General features: G+C 33.5%; 1 protein-coding gene and 1 non-coding gene across 3 annotated transcripts; one reads left to right on the forward strand and one right to left on the reverse strand.

The window, feature by feature from the left end:
* The first annotated feature begins 12,842 nt into the window (after window positions 1–12,842).
* Window positions 12,843–14,497, forward strand: LOC149561956 (auxin-responsive protein SAUR78-like). Of its 2 annotated transcripts, none has more exons than XM_089825482.1 (2): window positions 12,843–13,806; window positions 13,922–14,497. In XM_089825482.1, the coding sequence occupies exon 1, from the start codon at window positions 13,248–13,250 to the stop codon at window positions 13,758–13,760; it is 513 nt and encodes a 170-aa protein (XP_089681608.1). In that variant the 5' UTR covers window positions 12,843–13,247; the 3' UTR covers window positions 13,761–13,806; window positions 13,922–14,497. The 2 variants fall into 2 exon arrangements, with proteins under 2 accessions (XP_089681608.1, XP_089681609.1); XM_089825483.1 differs by having other exon boundaries at window positions 12,883–13,763.
* A 12,369-nt stretch (window positions 14,498–26,866) lies between these two features.
* TRNAS-UGA (transfer RNA serine (anticodon UGA)) lies at window positions 26,867–26,948 on the reverse strand. The gene has a single exon. It is a non-coding gene; the product is annotated as a tRNA-Ser (tRNA).
* Window positions 26,949–27,508: the final 560 nt, after the last annotated feature.

The following is a 27,508-nucleotide window of genomic DNA, read 5'->3' on the forward strand; positions in this document are numbered from 1 at the left end:
TAAAATGATTAACTTTCTAATCCGGGTAGATCTTTCCCACTTTGGAGTGAATGGCATCATAATTAATGATAGCTTTTAGAACAACTTGCTTGTTTAACTCATCAAGCCACCTCACCTTATATCCCAACTATACCGCATGATTGGCTATCTAGTCAGCAACCCCATTGGCCTCATGATAAGTATGGGAAATGACAACTTTTTCAAATTTATGTATTAGGGATTTGATCTCCATGACCGTTGCTTCTATCGTCCATGAAATTGAATTTTTGTTATTCAAAATGTTAACAATATTCAAAGAGCTTCCTTCCAACCATAGATTAGGGTATCCCAGATCAACTACAATCTTTATATTGTATAGGGCAGTAGTAGCTTCAGCAATATGACTATTAGAGTGACCTATAGGAACTACGATCGCATCTATTACATTTCTCACATGATCTCTCAAAACACCTCTACATCCTGCTCTTCCCGGATTGCCCTTAGTGGCTCCATCAAAGTTCCCTTTAATCCAACCCTTGGGAGGAGTATTCCATCTTATGGTCAGTCTTGGATTATCAGCTTTCAAATTAGGATCTTCAAATCGCAAAGGAGTATCAAATTGAAATGTTGGATCAGTTTTCCTCTGAGAAATAAAATTCTCCTTGAAGGCTTTAATGATATTTTGTCCAAGTACCCATCCTGGTAATTCTTTATTTCTAAATATTCTATTATTTCTCTCTTTCCAAATGCCCCACCAAAGATGAGGAAGAGTTAATTTCCAGAGAAATTGAACATTAGGGTCATTTGAAGGACGATTCCAACTTTTAAAAGAGAGTTCAATATTGTTTTGGTGAACCCAGGTCAAGCTCCAGTAGTTAAGAATCTCAGCCCAGACTTATTGAGAATAAGCACAATTCATAAACAAATGATCTCTATCTTCAAAACCATTTTTACACAAAGAACACCTATTGACCACATTAATGCCTCTTTTTTGCAGATTGTCCAATGTCAAAATTTTATTTTGAAGCATTAACCAATAGAAGATATTAACTTTGGGTATAAGACGCTTAATCCAAGCATAAGACCACAAAGGATGATTGCCCTTTTCCCTAGAAGCAAAGATAGTTGAAACTTTAAATAGGCCACTTGGATCAGCATTCCATATTATCTTATCTCCAAGAGACAGATAAAGAGAGATAGCATTTAGAGATAGTTGAATGTTATTGAAACCTTGATCAATATTGGATAAATTCATCTAGAAATTATTCTACCAATAGTGAGAAAGTAAAATGCCATATCTCTATTTGCATATATCAACCTAAGCCTTATCCTAAAAATCTTCAATCAGAGGACGATCCTTTAACCAAACATCTACCCAAAATCTCACCTTGTGCCCATTTCCAATTTTCCAGGAGCACCCTTTTACAAGAGTCTTCTTTTCCCCTAAAAAACTCCCCAAATGATAGAAGGATGAATAACATCAGGAGAGGAGAAGAAATCAGCTAGAGAATTAACATTGAAAAGGTATTTATGTTTCCAAATGGTACTCCATTCCTCGTTATCATGATAAGTTCTCCATCCTTGTTTAGCCAAGAGAGCTTTATTCATACTTCTAATTTTCCTAATTTCCAATCATCCTTCACTGAAGGGCTTACAAACTTGATCCCAAGAAATTAAATGCATTCTCTTTTTGTCCTCAGTGCCAGACCATAAAAAATTTCTTTGAATTTTTTCAATAGCGTCTAGAAATTTTAAAGGAATTCCAAAAAGGCTCAAGGAAAAAGTAGGAATTTGTTAATGTTGTTGAGTGCTTTCAACTATAATGTAAGCCAATAGTGTTGCCATTATTACAGTGGTTAATGTTGATTGAGAATATTCAAAAAGTAAATGCTATAACCATTTTTGTAAAACTAGTTAAGGCCACTTGTGCTTAAATTTTGTTATGGGTTACGCTAATTAGGTGTACTCTATTATGACTGAATGCAAACTGTACTTCAAGTTTTACTAAACTTATTGAAGTACACTCTATGATAACTGTTAAGTCCTTGACATTTTTTGATTGTCTGAGGTTTATCTCTATTATGGTTGGGTGTAATGTGGCAAATAGGAGGGTGGGATGGATGCATTATGTTTTGCTTCTCTTAGTCTATCATGTTCTAAAGATTGGATAATGTGGTGTTCTTTTTGTTTCTCTACCACATTCTGTGATTAGGCTGCTATGCACATGGATGCACGTAGTATCTTTCAAGGCTGCACTGGATCCATTCGATCCATCTTGTTTCGGGAAGCTAGGCTTCTCGTTCCAAGATCGAGGCATTCTCATTGTCAAGAAGAATCCTAGGAGAGTAAACTCTTTGTGGTTGGTGAGGTAAAAGCGTCTGAGCCACACTCCCATCTCAGGTAGTAGAAGAATGATGTCTGATGGCTTTGGACACTATAATGACTACCCCTGCAAAACCATTGCCACATTAGCAGTCTTCATAAAATGTGAAAAATTCAATGAGAGTCAAATTCTTTTGAATATTGACTAGTCAACATTAGTTGATTAACTATCATTAACTTTAACAAAATGATACATATACATATATGCTCAATTCTAAAAGATACCTTGAGTTCGTTAAAAGATTACCAATATCAGATGGTCTAACCATCATGATCAAGTTGAAATGAGCTCCAAAACCTATCTAAGATCACAAGGGAAATAATATTGTTGGAGTGCTTTACCACCCTACCATGAAGCTGTTAAGCTTCCCCAAAATCTTTCTTGACATGAAAGACACCCAGCCCGGCAATGAGTAGTCTAATCATGTAAAACCAAGAGAAGTAATGGAATTGTGCTACACAAATAGTGTCAAGAACATTAATCGGTCAACAAGAAAACCAAACAACAAAATAACCCAACAGCATTTTCTTAGTTGTCACTTCAATCCCATTATTTATAATAAGTAGCACATAACAAGGTTTATTCATCATTGAGTACCATACTCCCATCCACACACAAGGATAAAACCATAAAGTTCTTTAATCATGGATCAATTAATTACAGCATTTTAGTGCATCTCTAGCAAGAAATTTTAATCCAACTTCCAAGCATTACCATCAATTCTCTTTTGACGCATGTTATACATACACATAGGTTAAGCCAATCACATAGCTATCAATGAAATCCTTTCTCCATCAATTAGTAATAATAGTATGTTATCCTATCTTAAATTTCCTCTCATAATACATAAATACACATCAAGCATGACACCATTACTTCACTATGCACTATCAACATATAGGCATACAAGTAAAACAACATTGCTAAAAAAATACGTACCCTTGATGCTTACATTCAGCCAAAGCCATTATGCATGGTGTTCATTCTTTGACTAGTCAACAAAATTTAAAACACATTTATATCCTAGAAAAAGAGTACTCCATTTTACACAAATATTCATCTACAAGCGGACATCAACCACTCTGAACTTCCAACATTATAAAAATATCCCAGTAGTCTCTCCTCAGTCTCTACTCAACATATCTAAAATGTGAGCTGGACCTTATTGTCTAACATTCCCAATTAGCATCCTATCCTCAATCACAGGATGAAAATACTACTATTTATGGTTCTATTTTATTTTGGCACTTAGCAAGGAAGAAATGTTCCAAGGATTATCACTATAAAACTTACACAAAGTAAGAATGTTTCTCAACATTTAAAAGAAAATTTTCCATTTCAGCATGAACCCAAACCCCAACACTTATACAACAACAATTTGGGTTTAGAAAGGTATGCAACTGTATAATGTCTAAATACACAAATAGTTAGAACACCATTTTGAGGTTACCACAACCCCCTTTTATCTATAGTTTCTTTATCAAAAGGATTCTATTTGGAGTTAAAGGATTAATACTTGTTCAAGAAGGGCAATCTCAATAGTACCTACAGAATCTACATCACAATGTATGTTTCAACAAAAAGTAAAATAAAGAATTGATTGAAAGACATGAGTCATGCCTGCGGAGACATTCTAATTTGTTAAGAAAAAGTAATTTGGCAATTTGGTGCAACTAACCACTAAGTTCAACTTTAAAGAAACGCTAAAGTTTCCTGTGCTGCCCCATGTACTGAAACTCACATAGATCCATTCTTTATTCACCTAGAGACCATCAAGCGAGTCTTTCAAAGAAAAGAAAAAAAAGAAGGCCAACTCCCACTCATCATGGCGGGATGGAATGACAAAAAATAGATAAGAATTACGCACGCAGTAATGAAATGGTTGTAAAGTAAAGAGATAACTGCATTTTCTTTTCTTTTCGAAACGGTGAAGTTCGGAAATAGATTGAATGGGTCCATTTTTACCAGTATGTTGAAAGTTTTCTAACGCAATTGCCTCATAAGTTAAGTAATCCAATTTCCAAATGGGCATTATAATTCCAAAGTATTCTCAGTCACTATAAGAGACTTCCATAGCTATCATTAATCACAAAAAAAATTAATGCAATTTCCATTGGTACAAGCCAATATATGCATAGAATAATAATGTGATTGGCATACTACACTTTATCTGCAAGAAAAATAGAAATAGAAGAGAACCTGGATGGTGTATATTGTAGATATCTTCAATGGCCCAAATCTAACAAATTTAGCTTGTGTCAACCACCTTCAAGCAATAGCCTTCCTAGCTTTAGGAAAGGAAAAAGTTTGTGGCAGTAAAGTTTGCTCCAGTGCCCAAAATTTCTCAAACACAAGAACCAATTTCCCTTAGTTTCTTAGCATTTTTTTTTAAATGATCAAATAGAAATTTTCAATTGCAATTCCAGATTCTTGTTTTATGCCATGCATCTTAGCTAACATGTCGTTAGCTATGGTCTCATTAGAATAATAATAAACTAGATCTTCCATGAAATGCCCTTGTTTGAATACCAATCTCTAGTCTGAAGAGGTAGGGATAAAAGAAAGCCTTAGCAGGGAGATTAACTACCTCCTCCTTTAATAACTGTTTTCACTCTGTAAAAAGGATTCCATGAAATTTAGTTATTGCGCATGGTTAAGTATAATTTCATATTTGATAACGGTTCTTCCCACTATCACAATAGGGATTTTTATTTTTTTTTAAATTTGAGATCAAATTACACGTGGAAAAAGATTACCTATTTAATTGGTACAAAAGGAAATAGGTTGTGACATCCTCCTCCCCTTAGAAAAGGCATCATCCTGATGCAGAGATGTAAGAATTCCAAAATCATACCCAAGTGTATATATACATGGAAAAAATCTAGAAGATCAAAATATAACTTCCATTTACACAATGGCACTTGCATCTACATTCAGTTTTACAATATATATATATATATATATGCATCTATTGTAATTAAGTCAACTTTTCATTTCCTTATATGAAATCTAGATTTGATTTGAATGCATCCTAATAGATTCTACACATAATCTCATGGAAACCGTCTTTTCAAGACAATATCAACACATCGATTGCATAAACATACGTATAAGAAATCATTTTAAGATCATTTCCTACATGTGGGTGTGTGAATTCCATTACCATTCTATAGTTTTACAAGGTTAGGCTACCTCTCTCCAACAATATTCCCCCTTTCTTATATCGTGTCCTTCCCTCTCTTCATTCATAGGAACAACACCAAATATTAGTCCATCATATATCATAAATCAAAATCAATTTTTCAATGAAATATAAAATCAAACACTTCCTTATCTCAAGAAGTCTCAAAATTTGTAACATATTTCTTTAAAATAACATGATATTACACACATACCTATGCACTTACCATACCTTGGCATTACCTATGGATTTACCTCACTAGTAGGTACTTCTTATCCACATCCTGCCATACTCATGCACTCACAATACCTTAGCTCAGTCATAATATCTATATCTCAAGGAGATCAACTCAAATATTAGGAGTAAAAAAGAATTTAAAAATTATTCAACTTTATGCCTTCTTAACTCATATTTTAATCACATCTTGATCATGAATAACATAAATAATCAGCCATTCATACCATGTGTACCATATATACCATATATACCATCGAACATGTGGTGCTCACTAAGTGAGTGATTGTCCACATCAATAGACTAGTGTCCACAAAACATATCAAGTAATGCAATCCCATTACATCTAACTCATCCTCATTTGAATCATCATGAAATATAATGACATGCACATATAACATTATTAATGTAATCATTAACATTTAATCATCATTATGCATCTAAATGCTTGCATAGTTGACATCCAAATGGATTTACATCTGAATGCGTCATATAGCTCCATATTAACAACATACATTTAACCAATGTCATAGATAGATCAAGGATAGAAAGTCACACAATCAAATGTGTCAAGTAACATTAACCCAAGTTCTACATTAATAGATAATTCAACCAAATCCCAACACAAATGTCAACCAAAGGGTCTAAGTTTATGTTGAACACCATATCGACTAGAAGTCCAATAGATAACTCAAGATGACTACATCGTTGATCATTATTCATTAACCAAATTGACTAATAAAAAGGAGTCAAGAACTTTCTATAAAATAGAAGTCACATGCAAGGTGGATCATCACATATTCATAACAAAAATGCAAAAATATTATCAAGGTAGATAAATAGGAATCTATACATACCTGTTCACATTCTCATAGGACAACCAAATATCCTTATACTTGACATAGAGGCCAAAAAGTCAAATCAGGTTAGGCAGAAATTGACTACACATAGTTAAATCAATAAGTAGAAGCAATATCTTCCAATTAATTATGCAACTTCATTCTAATTTTCCAACTTACATGTCAAAATGATAGGTGCAAATAAAGTTACGTTTCATAACCAATTATCGACCAAATTGGCAAACACAACATATCATCACATGACTATGCCATAAATGAAAATATCAGAAGAAGTTGACCTACATGTCCAACTTTATTCTATCGTATGGAAAACCATGTCCTGCCAAGTAATTGCCACATTATCATTTGCGAGAATCACATAAATAAGAAAACCCATATCTATTTCACTGCCATAATCAAGGATTAACAATAATTATCCATTTACAAATGTAACACATGACATTATCCAAGGAATCCATCCATCAAATGCATGATTTACTAAATATATGAAGTATAATATAAAGCATCATACCTCAATGGGCATCATAGAAAATGTCAACCTACACGTTGGACATGGAACAATAAGAACATCATACAAGTGTAGTTTCATCTATCATATGATCAACACCATTAAGTAAATCATCTAGGTATGCTCACCAATCACCTGCAAGGATCAATCATCCAATTTTTATCAATTGAGTGACCTTAGGCCCTCATGCCCATTTTGTCACCATAGTGTGCTAAACCAACATATAAGCACGTGTTGTGATGTATGGCCTTTATGTCATTAAATCATCACATAATGACATATTTAAGTACAGCTCAAATGACGAGCAAAACAATCAAACTGAGATGACATTTCCATTGTGTTCTTCAGTCTCCAAAGTTGTAGGATGTCTCCCACTTGCTTCCTGAGATGGAAGTGTGGCCTAGGCACTTTAACCTTGCCAACCACAGAGTGAATACTTCCCATGGGATTCTTCCTAACACAAAGAATACCCCGACCCTAGCACAAGAAGCTTAGCTTCCTAGAACAAGATGGATCGGATGGATCTGGTGCGACCGTGAAACATTTCTACATTGCAACCATGTGCCTAGTAGTCTAAACACGAAATGTAGCAAGGAATAAAATAAATAAATAAACCACACATCTACACATATATAGTAAAACCAAATAAGCATAACCATGTACACATATGCAATATTTGGAAAACAAAATGGCTTGGCCAAGCACTTTTAAAATCTAGAATTACCTGTAGAAGAAACAAGAACAAACATGTATCCATTCTATAGAACTGGCAGATAGAGAAACTAAACATGAAGATATCCATCTATCTGTCCCATAATTGCTACATTACACCCTTCCATGAAGGAAATACACAACATTTTTTTCATTATTACACTGGTAGGTAGAGTAGAAAAATGAAAGAAGCACTTCTAACCTTCCTTGTTTGTCAACATTTGGCACCCACACTGGAAGGCAAGCTCTCCAAAATAATAAAAATAACATAAGATAAATGCAAAAGGAAGAATGACATGTTCTTCACAATCTACTCCCTTATACATCCTATCAATGTTCCACAATGAACATCATAGCTGAAATCACTTTGAAATCACAGGACTAGCAACATCAAAAATACACATACACCCTAGCCACTTCAAGATCAAAGAAGTCTTGAAAACAAGATTCATCATTCTCAAGTCAAAGTCCAAAAAGGAGATACAAAAACCAAAATTAAAGTGAACAAGAGTCACAATAAATAGGTCACATAAGAAATTGGTGGCTTGGTGGTCATAAAGAACATAAAATTTCAATCTAGTCCTTCATCACATCCAAGTTCATGAAACCGAACATAATAAAATGAAAACCCAATTCACTTAAAGCACAATGACTCTCACTAGTCACCAAGAGGGAGTAGATGTTTAACAACACCTTGTGTCCAAGGGTCGCTAAGAACATAACCAAACTTCTCATGCATCATATGCAATTTATCTTGATAATCAAATATTTCCAAGTACACAATGAAACATGCAATACTTTTTCAAATGAAATCCATGTCCTTCCTATTTATCGTATTAGGTTAATAAATGAACCTCATGAATCTGGCATAAAATAGAATAAATTCTTGCACCACATATGCATCACATGTCATTTACATAATAAAAAGACATTTTCATTGCTATCACAAGCCAAATCTTCCTTTGGTAGGCTCTCATAGCCTAGTGCAGAATTCAACCATCCTTTAACTATCTCAATAGTTAAATTTTAATACTCCAATATGCATATTATACCATCACATGGTTTAAAGTGAATTTAATCATAAACATATGAGATATGCAATTTACCAATCATTCCATAAACTTTCCATTTTGACAATCTTTTGAGGAATGCAATTTTAAACTCACAATCATGACTTGCATAAGGAACATTATATCCTTCTATGTCTAATGTAATCATGGCTAAGAGACACAATATGTAACCCATGTCATCATCTCATACAACATAAAGTAAACTATTTGACTTACAGTTATATTTCTAGCATAGTGAACTCAAGGCCCAAGTGTGGAACCAAGAGCTCTGATACCATATGTAATGATTGCCCCTACAAAACCATTGCCACATCAGCAGTCTTCATAAAATGTGAAAAATTCAATGAGAGTCAAAGTCTTTTGAATATTGACCAGTCAATTAGTTGATTAACTATCATTAACTTTAACAAAATGATACATATACTTATATGCTCAATTTTAAAAGATACCATAAGTTCATTACCAGATTACCAATATCAGATGGTCTAACCATGATGACCAAGTCTAAATGAGCTCCAGAACCTGTCTAAGATCACAAGGGCAAGAATATTGTTGGAGTGCTTTACCACCCTACCATGAAGCTGTTAAGCTTCTCCAAAATCTTTCCTGACATGAAAGATACCCATCCCGGCAATGAGATAGTCTAATCATGTAAAACCAAGAGAAGTAATGGAATTGTGCTACACAAATAGTGTCAAGAACATTAATCGGTCAACAAAAAAACCAAACAACAAAATAACCCAACAACATTTTCTTAGTTGTCACTTCGGTCCCATTATTTATAATAAGTAGAACATAACAAGTTTTATTCATCATTGAGTACCATACTCTCATCCACACACAAGGATAAAACCATAAAGTTCTTTAATCACAGATCAATTAATTACAACATTTTAGTGCATCTCTAGCAAGAAATTTTAATCCAACTTCCAAGTATTACCATCAATTCTCTTTTGACGCATGTTATACATACACATAGGTTAAGCCAATCACATAGCTATCAATGAAATCCTTTCTCCATCAATTAGTAATAATAGTATGTTATCCTATCTTAAATTTCCTCTCATAAAACATAAATACACATCAAGCATGACACCATTACTTCCACTATGCACTATCAACATATAGGCATACAAGTAAAACAACATTGCTAAAAAATACGTACCCTTGATGCTTAGATTCAGCCTAAGCCATTACGCATGGTGTTCATTCTTTAACTAGTCTACAAAATTTAACACATTTTATATCCTGGAAAAAGAGTACTCCATTTTACACAAATATTTATCTACAAACAAACATCAACCACTCCGAACTTCCAACATTGTAAAACTATCCCAGTAGTCTCTCCTCAATCTCTGCTCAACATATATAACATGTGAGCTGGACCTTATTGTCTAACATGCCCAATTAGCATACTATCTTCAATCACGGGATGAAAATACTACTATTTATGGTTCTATTTTGTTTTGGCACTCAGCGAGGAAGAAATGTTCCAAGGATTATCACTATAAAACATACACAAAGTAAGAATGTTTCTCAACATTTAAAAGAAAATTTTCCATTTCAGCATGAACCCAAACCCCAACACTTATACCACAACAATTTGGGTTTAGAAAGGTATGCAACTGTATAATGTCTAAATACACACATGGTTAGAACACCATTTTGAGGTCACCACAACCCCCTTTTATCTATAGTTTCTTTATCAAAAGGATTCTTTTTGGAGTTAAAGGATTAATACTTGTTCAAGAAGGGCAATCTCAGTAGTACCTACAGAATCTACATCACAGTGTATGTTTCAACAGAAAGTAAAATAAAGAATCGATTGAAAGACATGAGTCATGCCTGCGGAGACATTCTAATTTGTTAAGCAAAAGTAATTTGGCAATTTGGTGCAACTACCACTAAGTTCAACTCTAAAGAACCACTGGTGTTTCTTGTGTTGCCCCATGTACTGAAACTCACGCAGATTCATTCTTTATTCACCTAGAGACCATCAAGCGAGTCTTTCAAAGAAAAGAAAAAAAAGAAGGCCGACTCCCACTCGTCATGGCAGGATGGAATGACAAAAAAAAGATGAGAATTACGCACGCAGTAATGAAATGGTTGTAAAGTAAAAAGATAACTGCATTTTATTTTCTTTCCAAAACATTGAAGTTCGTAAATAGACTGAATGGGGCCATTTTTACCAGTATGTTGAAAGTTTTCTAATGCAATTGCCTCAAAAGTTAAGTAATCCAATTTCCAAATGGGCATTATAATTTCAAAGTATTCTCAGTCACTATAAGAGACTCTCATAGCTATCATTAATCACAAAAAAAATTAATGCAATTTCCATTGGTACAAGCCAATGTACGCACAAAATAATAATGTGATTAGCATACTACACTTTATCTACAAGAAAAATAGAAAATAGAAGAGAACCTGTACGGTGTATATTGTAGATATCTTCAATGGCCCAAATCTAAGGGCCCATTTGGTGAGCGGAATAGGAATACATATTCCAAAAAAATTGAATTCCTTGTTTGGATGCACCAAAACAGGATTGGAATATGAAGTAAAATAGGAATACGTATTCCAATTTTGGCCCAAAAATGGGGTTTTGCAATTCCACCCAAATAGGTGTTATTGGAATACATATTCCTATTCCATTTTTTTTAATTTTAGAAAACATAAATTTTCGGGTCCGTGAATTCCCATCAAATATTGGCTGAACCAAATGGAGAACAGGAATACGTTCTATTCTAGAATACGTAGTCCTATTCTGCTCACCAAATGGGCCCTAACAGATTTAGCTCGTGTCAGCCACCTTCAAGCAATAGCCTTCCCAGCTTCAGGAAAGGAAAAAGTTTGTGGCAGTAAAGTTTGTTCCAGTGCCTAGAATTTCTCAAACACAAGAACCAATTTCCCTTAGTTTCTTAGCCTTTTTTTTTTTAAATGATCAAACAAAAATTTTCAATTGCAATTCCAGATTCTTGTTTTATGCCATGCATCTCAGCTAACATGTCGTCAACTATGGTCTCATTAGAATAATAATAAACTAGATCTTCCATGAAATGCCCTTGTTTGAATACCAATCTCTGGTCTGAAGAGGTAGGGATAAAAGAAAGCCTTAGCGAGGAGATTAACTACATCCTCCTTCAGTAACTGTTTTCACTCCGTAAAAAGGATTCCATGAAATTTAGTTATTGCGCATGGTTAAGTATAATTTCATATTTGATAACGGTTCTTCCCACTATCACAATAGTTTTTTTTTTTTTTAATTATAATTTGAGGTCACATTACACGTGGAAAAAGATTACCTATTTAATTGGTACAAAAGGAAATAGGTTGTGACAGAGACCGGATACACATTCAAGACACCTATCAAGTTTCAGAGTCTATCTTTTGGTCTTGCATCTTCATCTTGATGATGATGTTCGATATCATTCAATTTATGTTCATGTTTTATGGATGATGTACATACTTATGATGTAATCTTCTTGCAACATAATCAACAATTTAACATTATGTTGAATTTTTTATGAACTTATTATACTTTTTAATAAGTTAATGGTTAACAAATGATATTTGACTTTTCAAAGTTGATATAATTGGTTTCCTTTCCTCATTCTCTTGTGATGTGGCATCTTTACTTAGGACTTGGTTCTTACACTACATATGGAAAATTTGTACTTATTATTAAATATAAGACAACATCTAAAACATTTTATTTATCTGTATTAAGTTCGATCATACTTAAAAATGCAAATAAACTTTAACGGCACTCAAGCTCCTCGTAAAAGCTGAAGTTTCACATACACACAAAGTACGCAAATGTAGATTTGGCATAGGCTAATGAATGTCTTTCTTTATGCCCTGGTGTAATGCCTAAACACACATATCTTTGATTAAGTGCAAACAAGTCAATGCGTGCAAAATAATATTAAAACAAACAAGGGAGGATCTGCAGACCCTTCACACGTATGAACTAATAAACAAATATCAGGGTTGCAGGCGCGTTGAAAGAAGTTGAGAATATTAACGTTTCCGTTTGGAATGAAGTTGAAAGCTGAGACGCAACCAACAAAGAAATACCAAACCCTCGCCTGCCTGCCAACGGTCACATTCTCCTTATTTGCCGGCGAGCAACGGTCGGCAAAGAAGCAGAATAAAGTTACACAACCGCTAAACAGTGAAGGCATTTGTAGCCCTCAAGTTTTCCGTCTTCATAGAAGTTAAGCATATGATTCTGCATTTCTCCATATAATTCTGATTTTTCATACATAATTCTCTGTTTTCTTTATATCAAACATTGGGGATCATTCTGATAAAGAAAGGCATGGTGAAAATGCAAGGAGGAGGAGCATCAGGGCTTTTGAGGAAATGGAGAAGATGGTCCATGGGCTATCGGGAACTGTCCCTACCGGTGCCCACATCTTTCAAGAGAAACAAAAGAAGCCCAGTTACTGTTGTGGTGGGAAAAGAAAAGAAAATGTTCAAGGTTGAGTCTCAGATTCTGGAGTATTACCAGTTTCAGCCTCTACTGGAAAAGGCCAGTGTTGGGAATGGGCACAGAGAGTGCTGTATTTTCCTGACATGTGATGCAATCCTCTTTGAGCACATGTTGTGGCTGGTTGATACTCATGATCCATCTCTTCGCTCTCTCAATGTGGAGCTTCTATTGGAGTTTTATGCCCAGGAATCAGATTATCCTAATACTGCATCCTCATTGCCTGGATTTGAACCGTTTTTGTTGCGAGAGAGTGAAATGGGTTCATTGAATTCTCATTGCCCTGGGATTGAGCCGTTTTTGTTGCGAGAGACTGAAATGGGTCCATTGGATCCTCCTTAAAATGTGTGTATTCTTGTCAAAGCTCATAGACCTTAGCTTCAATTGGGTAGGTTTTCTTGCTGTTCTGTTTCTTTGCATTTTCTTCTCGAATTGGAAGAGGGTTTAAGTTTTTTCATTTGATTTCATGCCCAAATTTATTGTGGGTTGTAATTGTGGATTAGTGTTAGGAAAAGAATGAGGCTATGTGGATGCAAAGGCGGGAAGAGATAGAAAGGAATCAGATCATCCTGATACGGTATCCTCATTGTTCTGGGATTGAACCATTTTTCTTCCAAGAGATTGAAATGGGTCAAAATGTATGTACTCTTGTCGTGCTCACGGACCTTGGCTTTAATTGGATGGGTTTCCTTGCTGTTCTGTTTCTTCGCTTTTCCTCCTCGAATTGGAAGAGGGTTTCAATTTTTTCATTTGATTTTATACCCAAATTCAGTGCGGGTTGTAAATATAGATTAGGGTTAGGAGAAGAATGATGAGGCAGGAAGAGATAGCCTGTGTTCTGAGTTGGGTTTTTCGGTTTCCCATTACAGTGATGGAAGAAATTCTGAACCTTCCTCTGCCTTCAATGGAGGATTATATTCTTTGTAATGTAAATACAGTTGTGGTAAATAAACAAACAAATACATTCATTCAAAAGAACTGCATTGGGAAGCTTCCTCCGTCTTCAATGGACGAATATATTCTTTGTATTGTAAATACTGTTGTGGTTAATAATAATAAAATACCTTCATTCAAAAGAACAGCACTATCTGTAATCTCCTCGATTTTCAGTTTCTTTTATAATATCATTGATGCTTGTTTGTTTCTTCAGGGAATCAAATGGGTCCAATAAATTCTCGGCTTCAATTGGTTGTGTGTCTTTGCCCTCTGTTTCTTTGCATTCCGTTCAAATTGGAATTTGATTTTGCACCCAAAGTTATTGTACACAAAGCTATTGTAGGATGCAATAATAGTTTTAGATGTGATAAGTAGGAGATAATTTTCACAGCAAGTCAAATTGTGATGTGAATATCAGGGTTGCAAATGGGGTTGGAAGCTTTGGGTTTAACTATGGAGGAAACTCTGTAGTTAAGCGCGCTCAGGCTGGAGTAGTACTGGGATGGGTGACCACCTGGGAAGTCCCGGTGCTTCACCCCTGTGAGCATCACCTCTGTGAGCATCACCTAGATCCACTGAGTGCTAAGTGTTCCATTTATTCTCATGAGAGATGGATTCGTGTTGAATCACTATTCATGAAACATGGGTCAATGAGTTTGACTCAAAATCACACAGTTAAATCCTGATATTCACATCACAGTTTTAGATGTGTTCTTGTGGAGCTCGCAAGCCATAGCTTCAATTCGGTGGGTTTCGTTGCTGCTTTGTTTCTTTGCCTTCCCTTCAAATTGAAAGATAGTTTAAAATTTGGCATTTGATTTTATGCTCAAATTCATTGTTGGATGCAATTATAGATTAGTGTTGGGAAAAGTTCTAATTTTATACTCAAATTCATTGTAGGATGCAATTATAGACTAGTGTTGGGAAAAGTAGTTGGAATGTAAAGGCAGGAAGACAGTAAGGATGGAAGAGAATGTGCAAAGTTCAGTTAACTCGGCTTCCCGTTGGGTGGGTTTGCCGCTCTGTTTCTTTTCATTTCCTTTCAATTTGGAAGAGTCTAAACTTTGACATTAATTTTAATTAAAGTGAGCGCGTGCTACAAAAAGAACGATGGTACTTGGATGCAAAGGCAGGAATTGATATCTTATACTTTGAATTGGGTTTTTCGAAGTATAAGATTGAAGATGGAAGAGATTGTGCACCTTACTCTGTCTTCTTTGAAGAAATATGTTCTTTGTAATGTGAATACTGCTGTGATCAATAAATAAATATATAAATATCTCATCCTAAGAACTGCCTTTATATTTAATCTCGCCTATTTTCAATTATATTATAATTCAATTCATATGTTTTGTTTATTTAGAAAGTTGAATGGATTCATTGAATGGGCGTCGAAATGTGTGTATTCTTGTCAAGCTTGCAGACCCCAGCTTTAATTTGTTGAGTCTCCTGGCTGCTCTGTTTTTTTGGATTTCCGTTTAAATTGGAAGATAGCTTAAATTTTGATTTTTTATTTTGAGTCCAAAATTCATTGTAGAAGGCCACTTGGATGGAAAGGCAGAAGAGATAAACCTATGCTTTCAAGGAGAGATTTGAGTTGGATGGATTAAAAAATTGTGAATGGAGGAATATATTAATTGTAATGTAAATACCAGTACGTTCCATAAGCAAATAAATACCTCAATCAAAAGAATTACATTATTTGAATCTCCTTCATTCTAAATTTTTTTATTATAATATTATTGATACCTGCATCTTTTGGTTGGAAGTACTTGAGATAAATGTTATTTTTGTGTTTCCATTTATACCAGATTTTTACAATTTATAAAGATTATTTAATATATTTTTGAATAGATTGTGTTGGAGATTCTTTTGTTTTTAAAAATATAATGTTTTTGTTTGAAATTGTTCAAAATTTGACTTTGTATTTCGAATGAATGAAAGATTTCTAGTGGCGTCAAATAAGACTAAATGTTACAACATTAACACATTATCATGTTTTCTTTGATGTTAGCTCTCCTATTATGAATCTTGACTATGAAATTTGTCGACTTGTGAAGCCAAATTGCTTGCAGATATATCCTCATATGTTGCATCCTCATATGTTGCACACTCTCATGAAGTACTATGATTCTACTTTTTTACGGCATATGGTAGTAGTTAAAAGCTTAAAATAGGAAATTAAATTTTAAATTTTAAAATAAATATTATTTATGTAAAACTATTAATTCTTCTATAGATTAGTTTGAAAAATATCAAATATTTTTTTAAGTGATGCTTTGATAAACATAAGCAAATGAGGGGCATGATAACAACACATTAATAGCATGCCTTAAGTATCAAAACAAAGATAGTTTAGAGTTTCAGTAATCATAGCAAATTGTATAAGTAGTCATATGATAATTATTAAAGACAATTGATTGACACGCCTAAAGTATCGAAAGAAAGATAGTTTAGAGTTTCAGTAATCATAGCAACTATGGAACTAGTCATATGATAATTATAAAAGACAACTAATTGAACAAATAGTAAAGTCCTAACCCAAAGTAATTGACTCAAAGTCTTTAACAACATATTAAAGTAAAAAAGGCACTATATGCCTAAAAAAAATTCTGAGTAGAACTAGAAAGAAAGCATAAAAACTAGCTAATTTTTTTGCCAAGTCATTCATCAGTAAAGAACTTGAAGAATTCCCTATAGTTCTCTTCTATTTTGGCATTAGGACCGAACATCATTTTGTGTGGCAATTAGTCAAGCTATTCATAACCCTTAAACTGAAGTGGATATGCTATTAACCTTCCTATCCACCTCCACCATCCTAGTCCCAAGTTTTACAAGTCCTCCTTAAGATAACACATCCCTCATAGGCACCAGTGGTATTGACATTATAGGTCTCACCATCAACAGTTTCCTCTAGTTCCATATCTTTAGTCGTGTCTATTGGTCTAGAATAGTCACTCTTTGAAAAATGGCTAGAGAAGTCATCCTCAATACCCTTAATATCAATGGCCACCACATAATTATCCTTGTAATTTTTCTTCCCCTTATTCTCATTGAGATCTTTTCCCCATTATCATCATTAACCTTGTGCAACTCCATATTCGAGCCCTCAATTTGCTTGTATTTTCCCTCCTTGGGAGACACGTTGGTTATTCTATGAGAATACCTCAGGACGTATCCTCGGCCAACTCCTCATTAGACTCAAGTTCTGCAATAATGTATCTAGTTTTTTGTTTCACAATTTTCCCTTATACTTAGGAGGACTCTTCCTTTTCTTCTTAAATTACTCAATTTCTATGGACGCCACCATATTGGAGTGGGTTGGGGTTTTAGGGCTTGGGTGGTGAGAATCAATTTTCATCCCATGGCTATGAAGGCTTTGTTTCCTATTAGGGCTAGGAGTGTCCAAAATACTAGCTAAAAAAGGGGAGCCAAAGAAGCTTCCCGCACAATGATTTGATAGGGAGGGCATAAGGCTAGATGAAAGTGGTGAAAGCAAAAAATGAGGCCTTGGTGGAGGGGAATTGGTTGTTCATCCAAACTCTTAGCAATATCCACAGCCTCTTTCATGAAAATTCTCTAAGGAATTTAAGAGAGAGAAAAAGGAAAAGAGATTAAGCTTCTATGATGAAAGCGATTCAAAATGGGCACATGGTAGTAGTAAAATACTTATACATGGCCCTCCAATGGGAATGTTTCATGATCATGAGGCATACCTAGTCTCAGGGCTCCACTATGCATCTTAAAAAAGGATGCGTCTTAAAAGTGGTGTTGATTGTGTTATTTCAAAAGATTATTTTGAAATGTTAGATGATATTTTTTATAATTTTAATTATATTCATGTATAAAATCAGAAAAATATGTTCTACTTATCAATTGATGAGCTTAATGGGCTTTCTAATGAAAGGTAAGACACAACACTTGATGAAGGTTCTGCAAATGAGGTTGCAAGTAGAGTGGGTTTAATCATGGTAAAAACTCTATAGTTAAGTGTGCTCGAGTTGGAGTAGTACTAGGATGAGTGACCTCCCAGGAAGTCTTGGTGTTTCACCTCTGTGAGCATCACTTGATCTAATGAGTGCTAAGTGTTCCATTTATTCTCATGAGAGATGGATTCGTGTGAAAGTTTGACTCAAAACCTACACAGTTAAATCCTGCTAGCATAAGCAATATCATAAAATGTTAACTTGCACAAATATATTCCATTATAAAAAATATAATTGTCTCCTTAATTATGTTTTTTTTGTTAAATATTAAATCTCTAACAACCACTTTGTGATATTCCTATCATGATTTAAATGTGTAGTTTTTTAGTCAAACTCAGTGACCTATGTTTTAGATTAAGGTAAAAACAAGTTTTGAAGGGACCCGAAACCCTTTACAAAAAACTAAAGATAAACATTAAAGCACCACCAAGTTTTACAAGGACCTAAAATCTAAAGTTTTAAACAATGAAACCAGGTTTTATAGGGACCTGAAACTAAAAGTTTAAACCATAAAAAGCAACCAAGTTTTACAAGGACCTAGAACCTAGAGTTTAAACAAGTTGGAAAGCAAAAAGTAGAAGCCAAAAAAATCGCCCAAACCAGCAACCATTACACCTACTCCACAACCAGCACCTACAACAACTCTTTGATAATGTTTGCCACCTCTTTACCTACTTATGTAGTACTCTAGGTTTTGTCAACTGGAGTAAGAACAGGAGCCTCAAGAGCCTCAACAACCTCTTTCCTCATGTTTTTCCTAGTTCTCTTACTAGGTCCTCCTGGACTCCCCATCCCTGCATTACCAAGAGACATTATCTCCTCATTACTCTTCTTACCTAGATTGGTTGCTATAGCACATAGACTAGAAGTGACATGTTCCATTTTTTGATCACTTTCCTTAATTATGTAATGAAGCTTCCACTCATATGCTTTAATCTTTTCAGGGATATTACCAATTTGCACTTCCATTTGAGCTCTCTTAGTGCGTTCAAAGTCCAACTCTTTCTATGTAACCCCCATTTTCTTCTTGAGAACCATTATTTCATTATAGAACCAAGAATCACCCTAAAGGGAACTCTCCACTTTAAGATTAGCAGTATGAAGAAAGGAAAGTTTTGCATCCTGAGAGTCATCCCTCCCATCAACCATAACCCTAGGCTCAGAATCAATCGCAGTAGTCACGGTATTGATTTGGGTATCCGTATTGATATCCAACTTCTCTGTCCTCTCCTCCTTTTCTTCTTTACTCTGGTTGTTGTCCTTACTAGCAAGACCTTTATCCTCAATTTTCTTACCAGTATCCTCCTCCATTTTCTCCTCATTGGCATTATTCTTCATGTGAGAAGGGTGATCACTCTATTTTTCTTCATCCTCCCTGAGGGCTTCTGACCTAACATTTGAATCAGTATTTCTATCCTTACTTCCCTCTACATTATCTTTACTAGTCGACGCCCCTTTGCTCTTAGAGTAACCATCCAGGTTAGAACTAAGTTCCCCCATTTTTGTTTTCTCATCATTATCAAAATTCTCAGATTTTGTTATTTCCTCAACATTTTTCTTAGTCCTTTTCCATTTGAAAACCTTCTTGCTATCACTAGTCCCTTCTTCAACCTTTATTCTCTTATAGTGAGGATCATTACCAAACCCTTTCCTCTTCTCCAGAACCGAAGAGAGTTTATGGCCTTACTTTTACTTTTACTCATTGACCTATGTTTCATGAGTAATGATTCACATGAATCCATCTCTCATATGAATAAATGGAACTCTTAGCACTTAATGGATCTAGGTGATGCTCACAAATGTGAAATACCAAAACTTCCCCAAAGGTCACCCATCCCAATACTACTCCAACTAGAGTGCACTTAACTACAAATTTTCCTCCATGGTTAAACCCACTTTTCTTGCAATGCCATTTGGAAAACCTTCACCAAGTGTTGTGCCTTATGGACCATTCATTAGAGAGCCCCTTAAGCTCATCAATTGATAAGTAGGAGACATTTTCCAAATCAAGTTAAATGAATGGTTCATAAGGCACAACACTTGGTGTAGGTTTTGCAAATGGGGTTGCAAGCAGAGTGAGTTTAACCATGGAGGAAACTTTGTAGTTAAGCAAACTCAAGCTAGAGTATTACTGGGATGGCTGACCTCCAAGGAAGTTTCGACACTTCACCTTTGTGAGCATCACTACAACACCCCACCAGGGAACCCAAAATAAATTAACCTAATGTTTCACTAAGTTTGTCAAACATTTTGTTTAAAGATTGAAATAACAAAAGATAACATAAGAGAAGTAGTAACTCACATACATACAAATAATCCATAATAGATTACATCTCTTAAGGGTTCCATGACATTGAATCACATACATAAGTTTTATCAATACTAAATCTAATACATAACAAAATCCACATCACAAAATAACTACAAGTATGAATCCAATGAAGTAATATACAATTACATAAGATGTCACATGGCATAACCAGAATGCATAATCATCTGATGTACAAGTCACAGTGTATGAAAAGCTCAAAGAATATACATCATGAATAAATACAACATCTCATAAGATCTCCAGATAATCAAGTATAGTACATTAGAAAATAACCATTAAACATAAACACAAGATCCAAATGAAAGGAAAAATTGCACAAGTATATCTAGCAATGACATCAAGTTGTCGTATCTCAATGGTATAAGAAACACTACCACTTGACCTCGTGGAACCTAAATGGCCCACTCTGACTGTGCTAAGGAGATAAGCTCAAGCCCCAAACAGATAACAAATCCAATAGTCATAACCATCATCTAGGTCAAGGAAATCTTGATAGCAATCTATCTCAAAGGGTACCAAGACACAAGTAACATCTAAATTCAGAGGCAACAAAGACACCTAGGAAATCTACTATGTAAGTGGGCAAGTTTTATCACATGAGTCAACTCTAAGGTGGATAGCAGCCTCTCTAAACTCCGGCCCCCTAGTGACTCTACACGGCATTAGTATCCTTTTGTATAGACAAGACATACTAACGAGGTAAGGTCCAAACCAAGCATCCTCTCTACTCTCATCCTACTCTATACTAACACTCAAGGCATGGGCCAGTTAAAACACCAACTCTTATTAATTCTTTTCAAACTCATTTAATGAAATATTATCACTTATTAAAATAACCTACAGTGGATTACCCATGTAGCCTCTTTAGGGCTCTGACCTTCATTACAAGCCACTTCCCAACATGCATAAAGATAACCTACCCTAAGCTCATAGCAAAAAATCTCACAAGGTCATCATGACCACATCAGTCATATACAAGCAACTAGAAATCACAATATAAACATTGATCCATAACTCAAAGATCAAATCACATAATCATGACATCTCATACAACATCATAAAACAATAACTCCCAGGCCTCTGGTAAACATCCAAAATTGGTCAACATACTAAGTCAAACCCAACCCTAATAAAATAACTCATTCATCACACTAAAAGTAGTTTCATAGTTCATTTTATTTGAAAAAACATAGAAGTTTGATTTTTCACAATCGGGTTCAAGTTTTCCTTTTTCAAAGTGTCACATTTGCTTAAGTTTTTCGAGTTCTCAAAAGTAATAAAATTTCCTTAGTATAGAAATCAATTTCATATAAACTGAATCCATTTCTAAAATGACATCCTCAAATTTTGAATGGAAATTTTTTCTTAAGTAAAAATCTAAAATATGTCTAGATTCAATTTGTTTATTATTATTTTTTTAAATAAAATACAATTACAACATCTTATAATTAAGTATTATTATTAAAAAATTATTAAGTATTATTAAATTATTAATAATAAAAAGTATTAAATTATTAATAAAATTATATATATATATATATATATATATATATATATATATAATTTAATAATAATAATAATCATTAAATTAAATAATATAATAATTAATAATATTAGTATTAATATAAAACAAAATAAATTTAATAACACAAAAGTCAAATGTGATTTCAGTTTGCATTCCCCAAATTGGGGAGGCTGCAAGCGGCCTAGCTACTTTAACAGCATCCACTGCCTTGGCAGCATGCACTGCTTTGGCAGCCGGGGGGGGAGGTCATTGCCCCTCTTCCTATTTTATTATTATTTGTTTTTAATAATTTTTTTGCATAAAACAACAAAAAATGTCCCCCCTTAATAACTGTATTATTTTTATAAAACACAGCAAAGGCTCGACCATATATGATTGATTTCTAGCAGGCCATTTTTAAAAATAAATAAAAAGAATGGTTTTCCCAATTCAATATAGATTTGAATTCTCCAATAAAAACAAACCCTATCTAAGTTGATAACCAAACATAATTTCTCAACACAAGGGTTTTCAAATTTGATTTTTTTTTACAGACATTTTCATATCAAAGAATAGTAATTACTCAAACAAGGGTTTCAAACAAAGTCATTTCTAAAACAAGATTCTCACTTAAGCATGAAGAAGATAGAGGAAAGATTCAAAAACAACTACTATGATAATCTTAAGCACCATTCCTACCTCGATCTGATGCTACCCAGACAAACGCTTAGAGGGTGCAAGAATTCATGTCTTCTCGAAAACCCTTTTCTCAAATTTTGCTCCTCCAAACCTATGTGTGGAGAAATAAGCTCTAATTTCTTAATAAAGAGTTTTATCCTCTAGGATTTCGGTTTGACAATCATGCAAGCCCTTTTTCTTTATTATTTAATTTATTATAATTTCATGTACAATTTTTTTGCATTTTAATTGAAATAAACATTATTTAATTTATTCACTCTCTCTTTTATTTAATCGCAAGATGTATTTAATACTATATTCATTAATTTAAATAATAATATTTAGAGCTCATTAATTAAAATGAAACTCCTAAATTAATTATTATTAAATTAAATAAATATGATAATGCCAGAATTTGGTACTTCAATTAAATGTTTTAATTCTTCTATTTAATTAATTTTTCAACTAATTAAATATAATTAGAAATTAATTTCTCTTTATAATTTTTTTGTTAAATTAAATCATTTAATATTCTCTTAATTTAATTATAACTGAAAATCACAATAGACTCACAAATCTAAATACGAAAACTCAAATTAAAGACAGAGTACTAAATTAAGCTGAAGGGTTAAAATCTCGAATTCTCGTCACTTGATGAATTGAAAAAGTTAAATAACTCATAAGTGTGTCCTATCTTCTAAGACAATTGGCTTAGGTTTATCTCGAATTCTCGTCACTTGACGAATTCAAAAAGTTAAATAACTCATATATGTGTCCTATCTTCTAAGACAATTGGCTTAGGTTTAGGAGTTAGACTCAAAAAATATCTCTCCTATATACCATTGAGATATTGAGATAGGGCATGCTCGTCCTGGCAATTCAGGGAAGTCGATGTCTAGTATCTGCAATATGCATAAAAGCCTAGCAAGTACATATATATACATATAAATCTAAACTAAATAGGCAATGACAGGGATAGGTGCATCGTGTAGATCCTAACTAGCAAGTAACTACGACTACCTCCCTCAACCACATCAAAAATGTCAAACATAAAGTAAAACATACAAGTACACCATACAACTGCAAGTATGAGGTAAGTAACCATAGAAATTGCATATAAATCATCCATCTAACTATCATCATGAAATCATTGAAATCGCTATATGAACATACGAAGCATCATCATTGAAAGAATGATCATGAACACATGAAATAACTGAGTATCAAGTGGCTCATCAAATATATAAACTGAGTATGAAATAACATCCAATCAAATCTGATAACTGGGTACCGTTGAGTACTACTATATCATAAAACATAACCATAAAATTGGCCTACAAGAATTCGACAGTATAACATAAAAATTAAACTAGGAGTAGGCACTACAATCACCTAGATTCATTGAGTGTTAAGTGTTCCAATTATTCACACGAGAGATGGATTCATATGAAACACTACACATGTAACATAGGTCAATGAGTTTGACTCAAAAACTACACAATTAATTCATGATAGGAATATCACAATTTGACTTGCTTCGAACCAAATAAACCAAAACCCTGATAAGAATTTGATAGAAAAATAACTCTATATAACCAATACACTAGATCTTCACATTTTCCAAATAAAGGTTAACCTTGTGTAATTTTTTTAATAGTTCACTTAGAAAAGTGAAATTATCTAATAGTCCACTTCAAACAAGAAATGCAAAGCGTCATAGTTCTTGCCAAATGCTTAATGGTTGTAGAGTTGCGATAGAGTAAAAAAAAATGTGAATGTGTTAACAATAATGCTTCTAGTACTATTTTTTAATTTTGTATGTAAAAAATTTGATAAGTAAGAGACATTTTCCACAATGAGTGAAATTTGTGATATTGCTATGTCAATTAAACAAATTTAGAAAAGGAAATTGTATTTTCTTTAAATTTGTTCCATGATAACATATAATGAATTTCTTAGGAATTTTTGTAGAACATGGTGCAATAGTGTGTATGACAAAAATAACGCGATGAACAAAAAAATTTGATATAAACAAATATATGAAAATGTTTATTGATAGTTGAACTCTATATTTTAAAAAAAATTGAAATGGTAAAATGAAACTATTAAAATCTAATGAAAACATTGACTATCTTGTATTTATAGGAGAAAAATAATAATTATTTAAAAATATTCTAAAAAATTAACGAATATAAATACAATATACAATCTATATAAGAAATATCTAAAAAAAATTGAGATTATCAAATTCAAATTTATTATATAAAAATCATTGAAATCAATTGGATCTTAAATGCATTTATATTATAACTAAGGGCCCGTTTGGTTGCTGGAATACAACCGAAATAGGAATAGGAAATTAGAATATGATTTGTATTCTTTGTTTGGTGCGTGGAATAGGAATAGGGAATAGGAATACGTGTTCTCATTTTAGTCCCAAAATGAGCTTTTGTCCATTCCAAAAAATACCTGTAATTGGAATTGCTATTCTTGCATTCATTTTTGCTTTCTCAAATTTGATTAAATCCACTTTGACATGGGGTGAGCGCGGGAACTTTGTTTTCAATATTTTCAAATATTTCAGCGATTTTCCAATGGCGTCGATTGTATCTTCAGAAATATTTTCCAACAGCGCCGATTGCAAGTTAACCCTATTCCAATTTAAGCTTGCATAACCAAACAAGGGATAAACAAGATTGGATTGCATTTTTCCATTCCTATTCTTCATTTTCCATTCTCATTCAAATTTTCTATTCTAATTCTCAATTTCTACGCTTGCAACCAAACGGGCCCTAATGTAACTAACCTATAACAAATTAACAAATTAATTAAACAAACAATTAATTAATATTGTAAACTTCAAATTATTTTCTAAAGATGGTTATTCCATTTGCCGGTAATGGGACACAGGCAAAATATTATTCTCCTAAAAAAATTGGATAGTATGTGCGCAGTCCAAGAATTAAAGTAGGTGGCAGTTCATTTAATGCATACAAAATGGGAAGACTTGGAAAGCGAACGACTTCTTTGTTATTGTGAATTTTTTTATTACAAAAATGATTTTCTTCATTGTTATATTTCACCAAACCAATATGATTTCATATTAATAATCATTTTTAATTTTAAAAATATGCTAAAAAGTTCAAACTTTACAAAACAACTTAAAATTTAGAAAATTCTCAAAGCTTATTGGTCAAATAAGTGTTTTAATGTTTTTTAGTGTGCTAAACAAATTCAATAGTAAAAATGGAATTATGTCAATGGGTCCTTGGTCTACTGGTGAAGTTGAATGGCTCACAAAGAGCCCACCAGGGTTCAAGTCTTGCTAAGTGCAAGGCTCTCAAAGACATCATAAGGGATGAGGTTGGGATCGTGCCCCAAGTGGATTTGGTAGTGTGGATGCTCCTTAGTCCTTGGCTCTTAGTCGAAGATGTTTTAGGCATGCGTGGGCCCGTATCGGGTACCTAAAAAGGTGTTTGTGGGTAACCTCCATCAAAGAATAAATAAATAAGTAGAATTATATATTTTAGAAACTCTATAGTTAAGCACACTCAAGTTGGAGTAGTACTAGGATGGATGACCTCTCGGGAAGTTCCATCGATTGGTAAGTGTTCCATTCATTCACATGAGAGATAGATTTGTGAGAAACACTACTCATGAAACATAGGTCAAGAGTTTAACTCAAAAACTACACAATTAAATCATGTTAAGAATATTGCAATTTAACTTGTTGTGGACCAAATAAACCCAAACTCTAATATGAATTTAATGGAAAAATAATTCTATATAACCAATACTAGATCTTCATATAACTTTTTTAATAGCTCACTTTTCTAATAGTCCACTTGTAAAAGGTGGAATTATATATTTTATTTTAGAAACCAATACCGTGTAATTTTTCAATAGCTCATTTTTCTATTAGTCCACTTTTAAAAAATGGAATTATATATTTTATTTTAGGAACCAATCAAAGGGGTGCGTGAATGCTTCTTGCATAAACAAAGAAAAGAAACGTCGACAGCAGGGTTTGAACCTGCGCGGGCGAAGCCCAACAGATTTCAAGTCTGTCTCCTTAACCACTCGGACATATCGACCTTTGTTTTTAGTTTTTACTCTCTAACTACTTGACAATTTGATGTTTTAGTGTGCGCATTGTCCCATATTATCCTTCTCTATTGCAATACAGGAAAGGATTTGGCTGTGTCCATCAGATAAGTGTATGTCACAGATTGAATTATCTCTTCGCAGGAAAATTTTCTTATCCGTATTGCTAAGTCCATCGAAGAGTGTAGTTGAAATCATGCCAATTTTGTGAACGAAGTGTTTTATCGTCTCCAGAAGCAGTTACCAAAGGTAAAAATATAATAACTCTTTGAGGTCGTCATTACCTTTTGTTGATAGCGTGTATATAAATTATACGCTTTTTAATAGTTTATAATATAAATAGATTGTTAATTATTTCAATTTTAATTAATTTAATAATAAGGATAAGAAAGACTTAGAAGTAGATGATAAATGATAGGAGAAGATTATATGACATTTGAAATAAGATTATTTGTTTAAATTATAGATTATAAATTAAAGAATAAACGATTAAGTTCAGTTTTTTTAGTTAGAGATGTTTGAGGCTGAGTTTTTAACAAATTGTAGTAGA

Source organism: Cupressus sempervirens, chromosome 4, assembly GCF_028749045.1.
Source record: "Cupressus sempervirens isolate cs-2001-9-10 chromosome 4, ASM2874904v1, whole genome shotgun sequence".
In the NCBI taxonomy this organism is placed as follows: domain Eukaryota; kingdom Viridiplantae; phylum Streptophyta; class Pinopsida; order Cupressales; family Cupressaceae; genus Cupressus; species Cupressus sempervirens.